This window comes from Coregonus lavaretus (assembly GCF_964263955.1).
Source record: "Coregonus lavaretus genome assembly, chromosome: 6".
Taxonomy (NCBI): Eukaryota; Metazoa; Chordata; class Actinopteri; order Salmoniformes; family Salmonidae; genus Coregonus; species Coregonus lavaretus.
Window position 1 is genome coordinate 3,589,793 of NC_139993.1, and position 17,246 is coordinate 3,607,038.

Here is a 17,246-nt window from a genome sequence, read left to right on the forward strand (position 1 = left end):
CTTCGTAAGTAGGAAAACCTGCAAAATTGGCAGTGTATCAAATACTTGTTCTCCCCACTGTATATGTTATTATAATTTAAATGGTTTAATGTGTTAGACAAAAAATATGGTGAGTGGAGAGTTTAGACGGATTGCATTGTTATAAACAACAGACCCATCTGTAAATCAACTTTATTGTATTCATATATCTACAGTTATGTTAAAGCAGATCAACGTTACATCATGTTGTGTTCATGTTATTCATCTTTCAGATGTATATTTTTCTCAATATCAATAAAACTCAGCTCATATCTCTTCTCACGCTTTGCATCAGAATTTTAATATGAGGAGAGAATTCCCTCTAGTGGACATGTGGCCTTCTGTTCAGTGTCATATCTCTAACTTGAATTCAATCAAACCAGGGTTTTATTCACAAGGGACGAAATGAAAGCCGATGTAGAGGGACCACCTGAACTTAAGATAAGAATACGAAACATTTGTTTTTGTTTTCCGTTGCGAATTGTTTTGCTACGTTTTGCTACTGTGTACTAATGTACTGTCGCTGGGCAAAAAGTAGTCTTCAGGTACATAATGATGAAAAAAATATATCTTTGTGCAGTAATTATATACATTTTCCTCACAATGGGTTTCCCGCTTTTGGTACCTTAAAACGTATTAAAACAGTTTAGATCTTAGAACATGAAAGAATGCAGATTAGCCTCCCCATCAATTATGATTTTCATTTATTTAAAGACTGTAGTAATTAAAAACAACAATTGAAAATCTTCCTTTCATTCTATTTACAAAACTTTCCATGTAACAACTTTCTTACTGCCCTATATTTAATGAACAGTATCAAGGTGTGAGATTTGAACAGGAATTTCACAGTGCGAAATATACCCAAAAATATTATACAAAAGATTATTTAAATTTTTTATCTGAACAAAGTAAAAAAGCTTTAATCTCAATGATCTCATTAATAACAAACAAAGTCACATATAAAAACATACAAAATGTAGCAACAATAAAGTCTGTTATATGGGGTAAAGTGCAGAGTAGGCCTCAAGCAGGCATATCTATCGGCCGAAAAGCTTTCATCTCAATGATCTCATTAATAACAAACAAAGTCACATATAAAAACATACAAAATGTAGCAACAATAAAGTATGTTATATGGGGTAAAGTGCAGAGTAGGCCTCAAGCAGGCATATCTATCGGCCGAAAACAGGACGTTGTCTTTTTTTTAACCTATTAACAAATCACATGATAATCACTTCATATACAGACAGGAGTCCGCTCTCATCTCGGCCTCTTACATTACGAAATAACATGTCTTATTTTTGTTAGAAATGGGAAATAAACGTAACTTTACACACAAACATCTCAAGCCACCATAGTAGATCTAAGCAAAGATCAACAACAAAAAAGTCCCTGACTAGTGCCATGCAGGCTGGCATAGAAATAGGTTAATCATATCTTTATCTACAGTGCCAACTGCGAAGTCTGCACTTAAGCAAGAAGGAGCAGATACTGTCGAAGATTTGGCAGGAATTGTGGGAGGTGGAGTCTTGTTGTGGACGGCATTCACCTCAAGTTGCCACAATACAACAACAGATTCTCTGTCGATATGTAATGCCATTACCAGCAACATGATATCAGAAAAACCAAGGGAACTGAAACAATCATTATATAACTATAAGACAATAGCTGCCTCTTGCATAACACAAAATGAATGAAATGGTTTTCCAATATTTTCATAATCAACCACCAGGTGAAAATGTCTGTGTTAAATTGAAGCTGATACCAATTCTCTCAGATTAATAATTGACTCTAGTCCATTGTTTTTCATGTGTACTGTTGCGTTCCATTAAACAGACCTCATGGAGGCGAGCCCTGGTCAAGACATAGATATAGACACAGATCAGACATAGATATAGACACAGATCAGACATAGATATAGACAGATCAGACATAGATATAGACACAGATCAGACATAGATATAGACACAGATCAGACATAGATATAGACACAGATCAGACATAGATATAGACACAGATCAGACATAGATATAGACACAGATCAGACATAGATATAGACACAGATCAGAATTTTCCACCAGCAGAAAAAGGAAAGGACAAAACAAAAGAAACTGCTGCAGTAGAACTGTTGAAGCAACAGGCTGGCTGTTGGTAACAAGGTTGGTTAATGTTACAATACATTCCAGAGATTACACAAAGTCAAGTCAAAGGTTGAATTCCAAATGGCACCCTATTCTTTCTAGTCAAAAGTAATGCACTATTTAGCCTTACATTTCTTCCCATACACATTGTAGCAGAATCAAAGCTCAGGGAGCATAGTGCCAGGCACGGTAGTATCCATCAAAACCTGATGATCAACAAATCTTTGGTGAAATGAAACATGTCTTGTTGTACAGTCTTACGAAACCAGATTTACTTAATGTTTCTGGAAAAGTGCAGTGTTCACTCGTTAACAATGTTCCCTCTAAGCGGCGTGTGGGCGCGCAGCTCCCCGGGAATGCCATGCAGAAGAAATATCAGCCCATGCAGAGAAGCACGAGATTGAATTTCACTTAACTTTCTCGTTTTCCCCGTTAGTTAACACTATCAACGTTTCCCTTTACTGTGGGAATTGTGATCGAATCAACGCAATAATAGCCACCTTCAATGCAACTTACCGAAACAAAATTAACTATGCAAGACATAGTATGCAAAACTAACTATGCAAGAGAGTAGGCCTATATGCAAATAGACCATTGCCATATATGGATCTGTGCCATTCACTTTGAACTGGACTGTTTTTACAGCATGAGCGGTCATGAGTAGATGCCCTTGTTTTGAGAACAAAGCGAGAGCTACATGTAGTGATGTGTGCACATTTGTACATTTGTTCATATCCTTTGCTAGTTAGTGAGTTGTTAGCCCAGTTATTGAGCATTTGTAGTCAGCAATGGGTGGGGGAGGGTCAGGTAAAGCACTTTCTTTTTTATCTTAAAGGGACAGTGTTGTATTTTGAAACAGGCTTGAATAAGCTAAGTAGCCAATAGGCAGAGGGTAGCATAATTTGTCTGATTCTCTGTAATAATGGTATTGGAATAATGAGGCATTTATTTTATGAAGTGTTTTTTCTTGCATCAAACAACATTTTCAGTCACCGCCTTGTCTGAAGGACAAGTGGATAAACAGGTTAATGTCAAGCCCTGCATGTTTTTTTTTCTAAAGTCTTTGAATGTAGGCCTACATTGAACACCACACATTGGCTGCTACTGTAGGCTGAACAATAGAACAGCTATTTCCATGTTAAAATGTTATGGGATGCATTTGCTCCATTGTTTTTTATGGTAGGCCACTCTGGTAGGCCTACGTTATGATAGCCACACTAGCCTACTTGACCACTGTTAAAACAAACTTAAAATGGGTACAGCCTCAGTGTTCACAGTAAAAGCGCGCTGGAAGTTGCACAGAATTTTCGCAACGTTCAAGTTTGCGCTCAGCAGACCTGAAATTTGCTCAGTCATGAAAAAAACATTGCTGTATAGAACCATTCATGTTAGGCTTTTAAACATAGGCTTTTAAAGTCATCAACCACAGTCATCAACCACAGTGCTTAAAGACTGGTATTATCAGCAGATTAAGAAGAAACAAATGCCTCAATCAGAATGACCTGAGTGCCAAAGTGACTGTCATCGGACACTTAACAGGAAACAGTCCATCAAAGGATAGTGATGGTGACAAGCCCCTTTTTGATCGTCAAGGAAACAGTCCCTTCCAGAGACTGCCAGTTAACTAATCAGTTACTAGAGACTGGAATGCTGGTCCTGTGGACTGTCACTGTTTAGACCTGGAGAGAGGGAGAGGGAGGGAGGGAAAGAGAAAGAGAGTGAAAGAAAGAGACCAACAGAGACAGACAGAGAAGGCGAGAGAGAGAAAGATGGAGAGAATGAGAGAGAAAGATCATATTGTTACAAAATAATAGAAAGTAAAAACAGGAGAGACACCACTAATCATTACAAGGAGCAAGGACAGCATGTAAACTACATGATAACTACAAGGTTAACTACAAGATAATCAATCATTTAAAAAAACATGTCCCCATGAAGCTATGATACTGAATAGAAAGAGCTCTATTATAAATACAGTAGATGTAGATACAATATACTTTAGATAGATATATTCATTTTAGATGTACAATATAAATATAGGTATATTAATTGTAGATTGAACACATGGACACAGTACCTTTTGCTTCAACATCGTCATCATGCCTGGTATCTGTTTGGTGGCCACCTAAAAAAGAAAAAGACTAAGTCAGTGATCGTGATGTCTGTATGTCTCATCATGATGTCTGTCTGTTGGATGGCCACTGTGACCTATAACTGACAAGGACAAGTGAGAAGCTGATCTGTGACATATTGTGGAGGAATGTCTCCAGAGGACCATTGCCTCCTCCAAAGTTCAGTGGAATTAACAGTTGGGCAGAAAGAGAAAAGTTAGTCAAGACAGCAAGTCTTCCCTCACAGTGCAGGTAGGCCCATATTTCACCCAGGATTACATAATAGTATGACCCAAATAAATAATCTCTCTTCACCACAGCCACGCAGCTAAACTACCTTAATTAGGACAGGGGTGAGTCAATTATTACGATTTCCCCATGAGAACAGTACAAAAGCGGAGTCATCATCATCGCCAACTGGTTTGGTAAACAATTAGTAATCATCCAGCCTCCATTTTATACTCCACTTGTGACGTCTGTAGCCATGAAGTGCTTTGAAAGGCTGGTCATGGCTCACATCAACAGCATTATCCCAGAAACCCTAGACCCACTCCAATTTGCATACCGCCCCAACAGATCCACAGATGATGCAATCTCTATTGCACTCCACACTGCCCTTTCCCAACTGGACAAGAGGAACACCTACGTGAGAATGCTATTCATTGACTACAGCTCAGCATTCAACACCATAGTGCCCTCTAAGTTAATCACTAAGCTAAGGATCCTGGGACTAAACACCTCCCTCTGCAACTGGATCCTGGACTTCCTGACGGGCCGCCCCCAGGTGGTAAGGGTAGGTAACAACACATCTGCCACACTGATCCTCAACACGGGGGCCCCTCAGGGGTGCGTGCTCAGTCCCCTCCTGTACTCTCTGTTCACCCATGACTGCATGGCCAGGCACGACTCCAACACCATCATTAAGTTTGCCGACGACACAACAGTGTTAGGCCTGATCACCGACAACGATGAGACAGCCTATAGGGAGGAGGTCAGAGATCTGGCCGTGTGGTGCCAGGACAACAACCTCTCCCTCAACGAGACCAAGACAAAGGAGATGATTGTGGACTACAGGACAAAAAAGAGGACTGAGCACGCCCCCATTCTCATCGACGGGGCTGTAGTGGAACAGGTTGAGAGCTTCAAGTTCCTTGGTGTCCACATCACCAACGAACTATCATGGTCCAAACACACCAAGACAGTCGTGAAGAGGGCACGACAAAGCCTATTCCCCCTCAGGAGACTAAAAAGATTTGGCATGGGTCCTCAGATCCTCAAAAAATTCTACAGCTGCACCATCGAGAGCATCCTGACTGGTTGCATCACCGCCTGGTATGGCAACTGCTTGGCCTCCGACCGCAAGGCACTACAGAGGATAGTGCGTACGGCCCAGTACATCACTGGAGCAAAGCTTCCTGCCATCCAGGACCTCTATACCAGGCGGTGTCAGAGGAAGGCCCTCAAAATTGTCAAAGACTCCAGCCACCCTAGTCATAGACTGTTCTCTCTGCTACCGCACGGCAAGCGGTACCGGAGTGCCAAGTCTAGGTCCAAAAGACTTCTCAACAGCTTCTACCCCCAAGCCATAAGACTCCTGAACAGCTAATCATGGCTACCCGGACTATTTGCACTGCCCCCCCACCCCATCCTTTTTACGCTGCTGCTACTCTGTTAAGTATTTATGCATAGTCACTTTAACTCTACCCACATGTACATATTACCTCAACTACCTCAACTAGCCGGTGCCCCCGCACATTGACTCTGCAACGGTACCCCCCTGTATATATAGCCTCCCTACTGTCACTTTATTTTACTTCTGCTCTTTTTTTCTCAACACTTTTTTTGTTGTTGTTTTATTTTTACTTTTTTTGTTTAAAATAAATGCACTGTTGGTTAAGGGCTGTAAGTAAGCATTTCACTGTAATGTCTGCACCTGTTGTATTCGGCGCATGTGACCAATACAATTTGATTTGATTTGATTTGATGAAACACTTCCCTTTGACCTACATTCAATCACCCTAGTAGTCATGTTTAATAGGATAGCTAAGATAGATACTGTGTGTACAGCATATCAGATATTATACAGGGACAGATACAGGGATGGACTGGGACCAGAAACCAGGCCCATGTTTGCCCCTGGAGGCCCCCACACCTGCCCTAGACTGATAGGACAGACACTGTGTGTACAGCATATCAGACATAAGGGCCCAATGCAAACAAAGTATCTCCCTCTGAAGCTACAGTAAAGAGGAACAGAGAGAGGATGTGGTTAGTGAGGAGATTTGGAAGGGTGACAACAGACAGACATGTGTTCCGGGTGAGTGGCCACTGTTTCACAGTTTTACTGACTAAGGCTGAGTGGCTAGTTTCACAAACCAAAAGCATGTGAATGCTAGCCTGGTCAAATAGCTGTTTGTACTACTCTTGCCAACTCCATAGCAAATTGTCAAGACAAAGATGTTTACGCATGACGATGAGTGACAAGGAGTGATAGCCCAAACAGACTGGCACTCAGCCTATGTGAATGCATTATGGAGTATTGCTTTTGCCTTGGAAAATGTAATAATTTGTTGAGTTATAATCTTGATCAAATCAGGTGAATCCAGGTGAAAGCTATGATCCCTTATTGATGTCACCTGTTAAATCGACTTCAATCAGTGTAGATGAAGGGGAGGAGACAGGTTAAAGCTAGATTTAAGCCTTGATACAATTGAGACATGGATTGTGTACGTGTGCCATTGAGAGGGTGAATGGGCAAGACAAAAGATTGAAGTGCCTTTGAACGGGGTATGGAAGTAGGTGCCAGGCCCACCGGTTTGAGTGTGTCAAGAACTGCAACACTGCTGGGTTTTTCACACTCAACAGTTTCCCGTGTGTATCAAGAATGGTCCACCACCCAAAGGACAACCAGCCAACTTGACACAACTGTGGGAAGCATTGGAGTCAACATGGACCAGCATCCCTGTGGAACTCTATCAACACCTTGTAGAGGCCATCCCCTGACAAATTGAGGCTGTTCTGAGGGCAAAAGGAGTTTGCAACTCAATAATAGGAAGGTGTTCCTAATGTTAGGTATACTCAGTGTATATTATAATAGTATTATGGATTGTGTTAAGTATTAACTATACTGTTATTCATGGTTAATAGTATGCCACAACATGCCACTGATTTGACTACTCTAAACGATTGGCTGAGTTACCAGACAACATTACAGGTTGTGTAATCCCCCATGCAAAGCCAAAATGGATGGCTGCCAGAGCATGCAGGCTTGGCAGAGGAAGGGCCTCTGTACAGGTTAATCTAGCACTAGCTAGCATGACAAACAGATACATGATCAGATACATGATCAAAGCTCCATGTAATGATATTATGGAGTTATACACACACAACAGTCTCTACTTTATGAGTATGACAATTCATGTACTTACGTTGGGCGGAGCGCTTCTTAAAAAACTGCAGCGCAGTAAGGAGTCCAATGATCAGAGATCCTATGACTACAACCGGGGCAAGCCACTTGGTGTTGGACACAGAATCCAAGTTGTCAGCTTTACTACCTGGACAGACAAAATTGACAAAAATTGGGAGTTACAAAATAAATAGGCAATTCATATGAAGTCAAGAGAAAAAGGTTAGCTATGCTAGGGTCAAAGTCAGTATGAGGGCATTTCAGACACACAGACTTGAGCTCTGTTCTAATCTAAATGCATCTTAATAACCTTTTACTGCAGTGGGCTAAATCAGGGTCACACAGAGAGATTATTGGTAGTCTTAAACAAATCTAGAAGACTGGAATATAACAAAACCGTTTGACATAGAAACACCGGATTTTCGTTGTTTTTTAAAAATATTTATTTATTTTATAATTGTGAAATTATGAAAAATATTAAATATTAATACAATTCCACCCATGAGGCCAAAGAGGGTGCTTTTGGCCATTGACTGCAGGAAAGGGCTGCTTTACTTCCCATTGCTAAGAACAATTAGTTTTGGCATTAGATGGATCCTTTTTCTTTAAAAGTTCCCAGCCAGGCTAAAGAACAACAGCTGGAGGACTGCAGGTCAGAAATAATATTCAAAATGGCTGCCAGAGATGAGAAACACAACTGCAGAGACAGAATGTTCTGGTAAGAAGGTATTATGACTGCACTTATGAATCATGATAAGGGGCATTAGAGACAGATTGGAGACTATCAGCTCTAATTTGCAACTAGTGCAGGTAGTTATTTCCCCCTCTATGGACCTATTGGATCAGATTAACCGAGTAATTTCCTATAGCTCATCAGATGACAAGTAGACTGGGTTAAGCAAACATTGAAGATCTTCTGGATTCCTGTTGAAACACGCATGAATAGAGCTTGCCAGCTTGTAGTCCTAAACCCCGGAAATGAGTTACCCTTGGTTCATTCAGCCATTCCTATGGCAAAAATTAAAGGCGAAAGAATACGGTTTTGAGATAAACGCCGAAAATAAGGTCTGAGGTTAACACAGGTTTAGGAGGTCTTATACGTTTTGTTCTATGAGATAATATCAGTCAGTTAACATGACCTTTATGAATTATGAAGCCTTTATGTGCATTATTAAATTACATAAATGCTTCAAAATTCACAAAAGGTTACGTTCACTGATGAAGATTATCTCATAGGACAAAATGTATAAGATCTCCTAAGCCTATGTTTACCACAGACCTTATTTTTGGCGTTTATCCAAAAATGCTACAAAAACTCCATTCATTTTCTCAATAGGCTTTGTCCAACGAACCGTGGTGGAGTTAGTGCCTACAAAAAGACGCCATTACTATTGCGCTCTATTGTTTCTTATCCAAACAAAGACAAACATTTTCCTTTTGTTCGAGTTTCAAGGAAGATGTTCAGTCAGATTCAGGAGGATGTTATGGCCTGACCTAGGGCAGTGTTATAATTCTTTGTATCTACTCCACTCCTCAGTGACATGTTGTTCTCTCCCCGTGTAGCTCAGTCGGTAGAGCATGGCGCTTGCAACGCCAGGGTTGTGGGTTCGATTCCCACGGGGGGCCAGTATGAAAAATGTATGCACTCACTAACTGTAAGTCACTCTGGATAAGAGCGTCTGCTAAATGACAAAAACAAAATGTATAAGGCTGACTTTTATTGCATTCAGAAATGTGATAAAGACGTCGTAAAAAACATCTATGATATTAAAAGTAGACTAGATTGAGGCTGAATTGTTTTACAATTATCAGGGTCAGGATGAGGGAATGAGATACATTGGCAGGTTTTGGACTTGGCCCTGCTTTTACAAAGGATGACATCACCAACATATTCATACCATTAGGTAGCAGCCATGGCAGAACATACCTAGGTTTCGGGACACAAACTGAATCTCAAATGAAGCCTTCCCCTCCAGGGCTCCATTGACATTGAGCACTTTGCACGTGTAGTTCGTGTAACTGGATGTTGCCTTCAGCACTGTGAAATTACTGGCGAGGCTAAACAGTCCATCGTCGGTCTCTTTGGCCACCAGTTCAGCACTCTCTGTGCAGTTTGTGCCAAACTCATCAAACCACCAGATCAACCCTTTCTGGTGCCCGCCTGTAGAGTTGCAGAAAATGGTAACATCTGTGTTCTCTTGGATGTTGGTGTCAGGGATGGAGCTCATGGTTGGAGTTTTGTACTTAGCTGGAAGAGAGAGAGAGTAAGGGGAAATTATATTATACATGTGGGTGCTATTTGGTACATCAGTAGTTATACAACGTCAGCGGGTAAACATTGTCTAGACGGACTCTGCACCTTTTCAACGTCAATCCAACGATTATAACTTGGAATGAGATTACAGTAGGAGTGATTTTAATCAACTGGAATTACCTTTTTTTATCACTCAGATGTTCTAATTGAGTCTGTGTACATTATTTGTAAACACTGATTGCATGCCATGGGCAGAATGGCATTATGGAGGCTGTTTGTGGACGTGCTACTACTGTGTACCATTTGAGCACTGTCATTCTGAAACAGAAAGTAAACAACGCTCCTGCTGTGCTGTCCAATCACACACTTACAAATAGATCTGAACTCCCCCTGAGAATATTACAGAATAAACATCCTTATCAACTTTGTATCATAACTGTATGGAAGTGCTTTCTTAGAAATGAAAAGCCTGTTCTACTGTATTTCACAATTCTATCCTCGATGCAAGACTTAGTGGTGTGTGTGACAACAATGGAAGTTGAATAGAACTTTCCAAAGGATTTCAGCGTATGGGCATCATAAGCTATGAGCCGAGACACATAAAAAAAAAGAAGTTGTCTATTCTTCTATTGCACTCCAAGCTTGGCTGAATATCTCACATGTTTAGTTTGCTCCTTTCATGAACCGGTGTTGAAAAATGTGTATATTTTCCTAAAATGACACTGTAGACGGTCTATGACTCACCTGTGACACTGAGGCTGGGTGTAGCTTTGTCAGTCCCAACATCTGTTTCCACCTCGCATTCATACTCCCCATTGTCGGCCATCTTGGTATTTGTCAACAACAAGGACACATTCATATTCTTCTTGTTCCAGGATGGCTCAGCAAATTTAAACCCAGGGGTTGGGATCATTTTATCTTTATGGTATTCCAACAAATTAGCAGCAGCAGCTCCCACTCTCTTCCAGGTCACCGTTATGATGATCACATTCTCATCCACTGGTTTGACAATGCACTCTAGAATTGACTGCTGACCATAAACCCCATGGTATTCTGTTTTACACTCCAGTTTGACAAATTCTGTTAGTAAAATATCAGAGAAAGAAATTGACATTAATACAAGAGATAATTACTGTTATTGTAGTCAGTTTTATCATGTGACCAATCTTATTGATATTTTGGTTTAAAAAATAATACACAGTTCTCCCAAACCACAGAGAAAGGTAACAATCATCTGAAAACTATTTTTGTATATAACATTTTTTAACCATTATTATGGCATTCATGGCACAACTTACTCTCAGAGGAATTTTCAGCTCTGACACAGGCAAAATGGATCGCAAAAAACAGCAAGCTGGTAGCTGAAGTCATCTTTGGATTCCTGAGTAGGAAGACAGAAATGTACAATGACAACACTTATCACAGCAGTATGAGGTCAGTCTATAGACTGTGTAAGGTAGGTTAATAGACTGCCTGTCACTCACAATGGCTCTGGACTGTCATCCGAAAATAAACATAAAACAGTTGCTAACAGAAACCAAACAGAAATTAATTATAATCCAGTGCTGAATATGTCTTAACCAGTGCTTGACTGTCCGGAACTGTCTGGAATGCCATACTGGCACTTCTAATTCTGGGGGATTTGCGTACCAGCTCCTCTGTAAAAACAAAGTAGCCTATCACTGGCCCAGATTCACACACCGATTTTTTGGGGGGTGTATTTTATTAGGATCCCCATTAGCTGTTGCAAAAGCAGCAGCTACTCTTCCTGGGGTCCACACAAAACATGAAACATTACATAATACAGAACATTAATAGACAAGAACTACATAAAAAAATGTTTAAAGGCACACGTAGCCTACATATCAATACATACACACAAACTATCTAGGTCAAATAGGGGAGCGGCGTTGTGCCGTGAGGTGTTGCTTTATCTGTTTTTTGAAACCAGGTTTCTCTATATAATACTGTACGCTTTCTTGAATTTGTTCTGGATTTGGGGACTGTGAAAAGACCCCTGGTGGCATGTCTGGTGGGGTAAGTGTGTGTGTCAGAGCTGTGTGTAAATTGACTATGCAAACAATTTGGGATTTTCAACACATTAACGTTTCTTATAAAAAGAAGAAGTGATGCAGTCAGTCTATCCTCAACTCTTAGCCAAGAGAGACTGGCATGAATAGTATTTATATCAGCCCTCTGATTACAATGAAGAGAAAGACGTGCCGCTCTGTTTTGGGCCAGCTGCAGCTTAACTAGGTCTTTCCTTGCAGCACTGGACCACACGACTGGACAATAATCAAGATTAGACAAAACTAGAGCCTGCAGAACTTGCTTTTTGGAGTGTGGTGTCAAAAAATCAGAGCATCTCTTTATTACAGACAGACCTCTCCCCATCTTTACAACCATTGAATCTATATGTTTTGACCACGATAGTTTACAATCTAAGGTAATGCCAAGTAATTTAGTCTCCTCAACTTGTTCAACAGCCACACCATTCATTACAAATTCAGCTGAGGTCTACAACATAGGGAATGATTTGTACCAAATACAATGCTCTTAGTTTTAGAGATGTTCAGGACACACCATCACACCTCCTCCTCCATGCTTCACGGTGGGAACCACACATGCGGAGATCATCCTACTCCGCGTCTCACAAAGACACGGCAGTTGGAACCAAAAATCTGAAATTTGGACCAAAGGACAGATTTCCACTGGTCTAATGTCCATTGCTCGTGTTTCTTGGCCCAATCAAGTCTCTTCTTCTTATTGGTGTCCTTTAGTAGTGGTTTCTTTGCAGCAATTTGACCATGAAGGCCTGATTCACTCAGTCTCCTCTGAACAGTTGATGTTGAGATGTGTCTGTTACTTGAACTCTGTGAAGCATTTATTTGGGCTGCAATTCTGTGGCTGGTAACTCTAATGAACTTATCCTCTGCAGCAGAGGTAACTCTGGGTCTTCCTTTCCTGTGGCGGTCCTCATGAGAGCCAGTTTCATCATAGCGCTTGATGGTTTTTGCGACTGCACTTGAAGAAACGTTCAAAGTTCTTGAAATGTTCCTGATTGACTGACCTTCAAGTCTTAAAGTAATGATAGACTGTCGTTCCTCTTTGCTTATTTAGCTGTTTTTGCCATAATATGGACTTGGTCTTTTACCAAATAGGGCTATCTTCTGTATACCACCCCTACCTTGTCACAACACAACGGACTGGCTCAAATGCATTAAGAAGGAAATAAATTCCACAAATTAACTTTTAACAAGGCACAACTGTTAATTGAAATGAATTCCAGGTGACTACCTCATGAAGCTGGTTGAGAGAATGCCAAGAGTGTGCAAAGCTGTCATCAAGGCAAAGGGTGGCTATTTGAAGAATCTCAAATATTGTCACGTACGTTGAGTACAGGATTGGACCAAGGTGCAGCGTGGCATGCATACATGTTTATTCACGAAGTTAACACACGACAAAACAACAAAAGCAACGTAACATGAAGCTCACAATGGCTACACACAAACAAGCCAAACAAGAGTCAAGATTCCACAACATAGGTAGGCAAAATGGCTACCTAAGTATGATCCCCAATCAGAGACAACAATCGACAGCTGCCTCTGATTGGGAACCACACCCGGCCAACATAGAAATCCCAAACATAGATATTCACATCACATAGATATTCACACCCTGACCAAACCAACTAGCGAACTCTATGTCAGGGCGTGACAAATATAAAATATATTTTGATTTGTTTAACACTTTTTTGGTTACTACATGATTCCATATGTGTTATTTCATAGTTTTGATGTCTTCACTATTATTCTACAATGTAGAAAATAGTAAAAATAAAGAAAAACGCTGGAATGAGTAGGTGTGTCCAAACTTTTGACTGGTACTGTATAAAATAATGACAGACAGATTAACTATATCACCAATTTAAAACATAACTTTTAGCAGTTATCTCGCTAGTTAACTATAGCTAACTAAGCATTAATTTCGTTGTTGCCCTTCCACCGACAATGTAGAGCCTAAATAGATCTACACTGTTGGAAAGCGGGGATTCCCCTCTATTAAACAGTAGCCATGTAATTGCGACAATGTTAAAAAATATTATAAGAATACCTTAATTGACAAATAACTGGCTGTGCATTGATCTCCCCCGAAACATGAATATTTGAGCCTTATATATAAACATGTCTAGTTAGATACCTTGCTTTGAAGTAGCCTACCTTATCCATTTGATCCCTGATTTATAGAATGAGGGAATCATTTTATAAAGACAAAAGTATTTGGTTGTAATGTTGAAAAAGCCAACCCTGCACACCCAGGAGCTCTCCAGATGGAGGGTTGACCACCTGTTGACAACATGTGACTAACAGTGCAGTTCTATGTGGGGGGGCTAAGTGCCTTCATCAAGGGCACAACGGCAGGAGGAGGTAGGTCTACATGGGATCAGACACAGCAGCTTTCCAGTGTCAATAATGCTTACTTTTTCATGTAGACTATAATAATAGTCATGGAAATTTTGTTAAAAGTCGTGGAGAATTAATGGAAAATGTGTATAAACCATTAACAGTGAATAATCAGAGGTCTCTATAGCATAATGTAATTTGTGGATTTCAGTGAACATAGTCTAATGGACAGACTTGGAAAAAGACAGCTCCTGCACTTCTTAAGTCAAGCACTGGTCCTGCACATCCCAAGTCAAGCACTGGTCTTAACTAAGTGCATTGTGAATATGGGCCTCACATAGGCAACTGTCCCCTATTTAGCTATCTACTGGTCACCTCCCATCTGGATTGTTAACATGTCTGTTTCAACTATTTCTTCGGCAAACAAATGCAATATTATACAAATACACAAAAGAGCATAACATTCACTGAAGGAAACACATTATATTATTAAGGAAACAATGTGTGGGAGATGACAGTAATGTTGACCTCCTGAGTGGCGCAGTGGTCTAAGGCACTGCATCGCAGTTCGAACTGTGACACTAGAGATCCTGGTTCGAATCCAGGCTCTGTCGCAGCTGGCCGGGAGACTCATGGGCGGTGCACAATTGGCCCAGGGTAGGGGAGGGAATGGCCGGCAGGGATGTAGCTCAGTTGATAGAGTATGGCGTTTGCAACGCCAAGGTTGTGGGTTCGTTTCCCACGGGGGGGGCAGTATAAAAAATAAAATAAAAAATGTATTCACTAACTGTAACTCGCTCTGGATAAGAGAGCTAAATGTAAAAAAATGTAAATGTTAAATGAATTCAAGTGGCCGCTAAAGCTGTTGGAGTTATTTCCCCCCACAATATCCTCATTGCTTCTGGAGCCAATGCGGCTGAAGAACGCCCAAAGGAATAAACAGCTGCAATGGGAGAATAAGGGATTTTTTTTGTCTACCTAGTGAAGGCTACTGGAGGGACCTTTTATGGAAAGATGCATGAAATAGCGCTACAGATACAAAAATGCATGCAATAATCTAGGGACAAATGTGCAGTATCCCCCTCTTCAATTGTTTATTTAGCACACTCGTTGTACTCCACCTGGTCTTTGGTTTTACACTTTTTAAAGCATTCATTAAAAAAAGATTAACATATTTTTTATTGTGATATAGGCTGTGTATTGCCTTGCACCTTTGTGTCCACAGATGGTTGTAATGCAATTTCCAAATTCATTTTTTACTAACCTAGACATTGGCTTGTATGGGAGTAATATCAATAGGAAAATATATCTGGAGTAAACCAACCAGTTATTGAATACATTTTGCAGTAGAATCCCAGTAAACCTCACTATTAGAAGGAAGTTCTGTAACTACAATTCAGCCTATGAATTTAGCACTTAATTTGGTTGTGGTTTGAGGACAAAAACAAACAAAAAAATGCCATATAGTATACTTGACATGTGGAGAAAGCTCCAAAATGTTGGATACGCAAAATGAAACATAACCTGCTTGCAAATGATGGACTCTTTCACTTTTACTAGGCAAATAGACACCCTTATACTATGCAAATTGATACCCACTGGCAGTGGGCACACACTGGTTGAATCAACGTTGTTTCCACGTCATTTCAATGAAATGATGTTGAACCAAAGTGGTATAGCGGTTGAATTGACGTCTGTGCTATGATGGACATTCTGAGTATTTTCCGTGAGCCGGCGCACTTGGCTCTGTTCACGTAAAAGAGAATCTCATTTGGCTCCCAAACGGCTCTTCGCTCAAAATTTTAAAAAATCGACCTAGAACCATGAAAAAAATGCTAACGTATATGCATTAAATCGTTGTTTAAGCTCAAAAAGCAGTAGTAGCAGTATGCAAATCAGGGAGCCAAATGGACGGCTCTTTTTTTTTAAATCGGTAAATGCACACTTGTAATGCAATATATATGATCAACAATTAATACGCTTCCATTATTATTAAGAAAAGCTAGGCTACAGACACAGAAAACGTTCAAATCTTACCGCATAAACGCTTCAGGCTGTTACCGTTCAGAAGGTCTGAGTGAATCTGATAAAACATTAGATTGAGAGGCTGTCTAAACGTTCAGTTTCGATTTGATGCTTTGGCTTCGAAACGTTCTATTCGTTGAAATGTGGTGGTGTTCAAAACTTCGGTTTAGTTCTCAGGGTCATTGCAGTACGCAATCTCCTCAACCGCGGCAAGGTGACAGTTCAGCAGAGGGTTGGTCTTTATACCGTAGTGAATTTATATAAAACAACAAATTATTAAACAGACAAACAAGGGTCTGTTGTAGCCATTTTTACATTTAACAGATGTTCTTTTCCAGAACGACTTACAGGAGCATTTAGGGTTAAGTGCGTTGCTCAAGGGCACATCAAAAGATGTTTCACATAATTGGCTCGGGGATTCGAACCAGCAACCTTCCGATAAGTGGACCAATTGTCTTAACCACTTGGCTACCTGCATAGACTCGCTTCCTCTCTGCTTTTCTCATGTGAAAATAAAGGTTCCCCACAAGTTATCTGATTGTTTGTGCATATATGTTGGCGCACGTGCAGGAATTAGATTTTGACACGAGGAAAGCAGGAGGAAGTTGGTCTGTCAGGCAAGGGATAGCATCTTCACATCTGGACTAGGCGACCTCATGGACGGTCTTGACTTGACTCAATTCTAGACCATAGAAGTTATCTGTAACGGGTACAAATGTGTCCCAGACCAGACCAAGACACTCAAAATGCAGACTGGAATGCAGACCGAAACCATTATATTTATGCCTGCTGCATGCACAAAACTGTACATTCAAGCCTATAATTGTTGCCTATAATTCAGCTATTTTTACATGGCTCTGCAGTTTTTGAGATGGATTGTTTGAATAT

At 40.4% G+C, this 17,246-nt stretch overlaps 1 protein-coding gene across 1 annotated transcript; it reads right to left on the bottom strand.

Moving 5' to 3' along the window:
* Positions 1-705: 705 nt before the first annotated feature.
* Positions 706-16,531, bottom strand: LOC311130220 (butyrophilin subfamily 1 member A1-like). Its single transcript, XM_084162917.1, has 7 exons — positions 16,371-16,531; positions 11,229-11,311; positions 10,675-11,010; positions 9,604-9,924; positions 7,699-7,824; positions 4,237-4,284; positions 706-3,838 (listed from the first exon to the last, which is right to left on the bottom strand). The coding sequence occupies exons 1-7, from the start codon at positions 16,373-16,375 to the stop codon at positions 3,795-3,797; spliced, it is 963 nt and encodes a 320-aa protein (XP_084019043.1). The 5' UTR covers positions 16,376-16,531; the 3' UTR covers positions 706-3,794.
* Between the last annotated feature and the right edge of the window lie 715 nt (positions 16,532-17,246).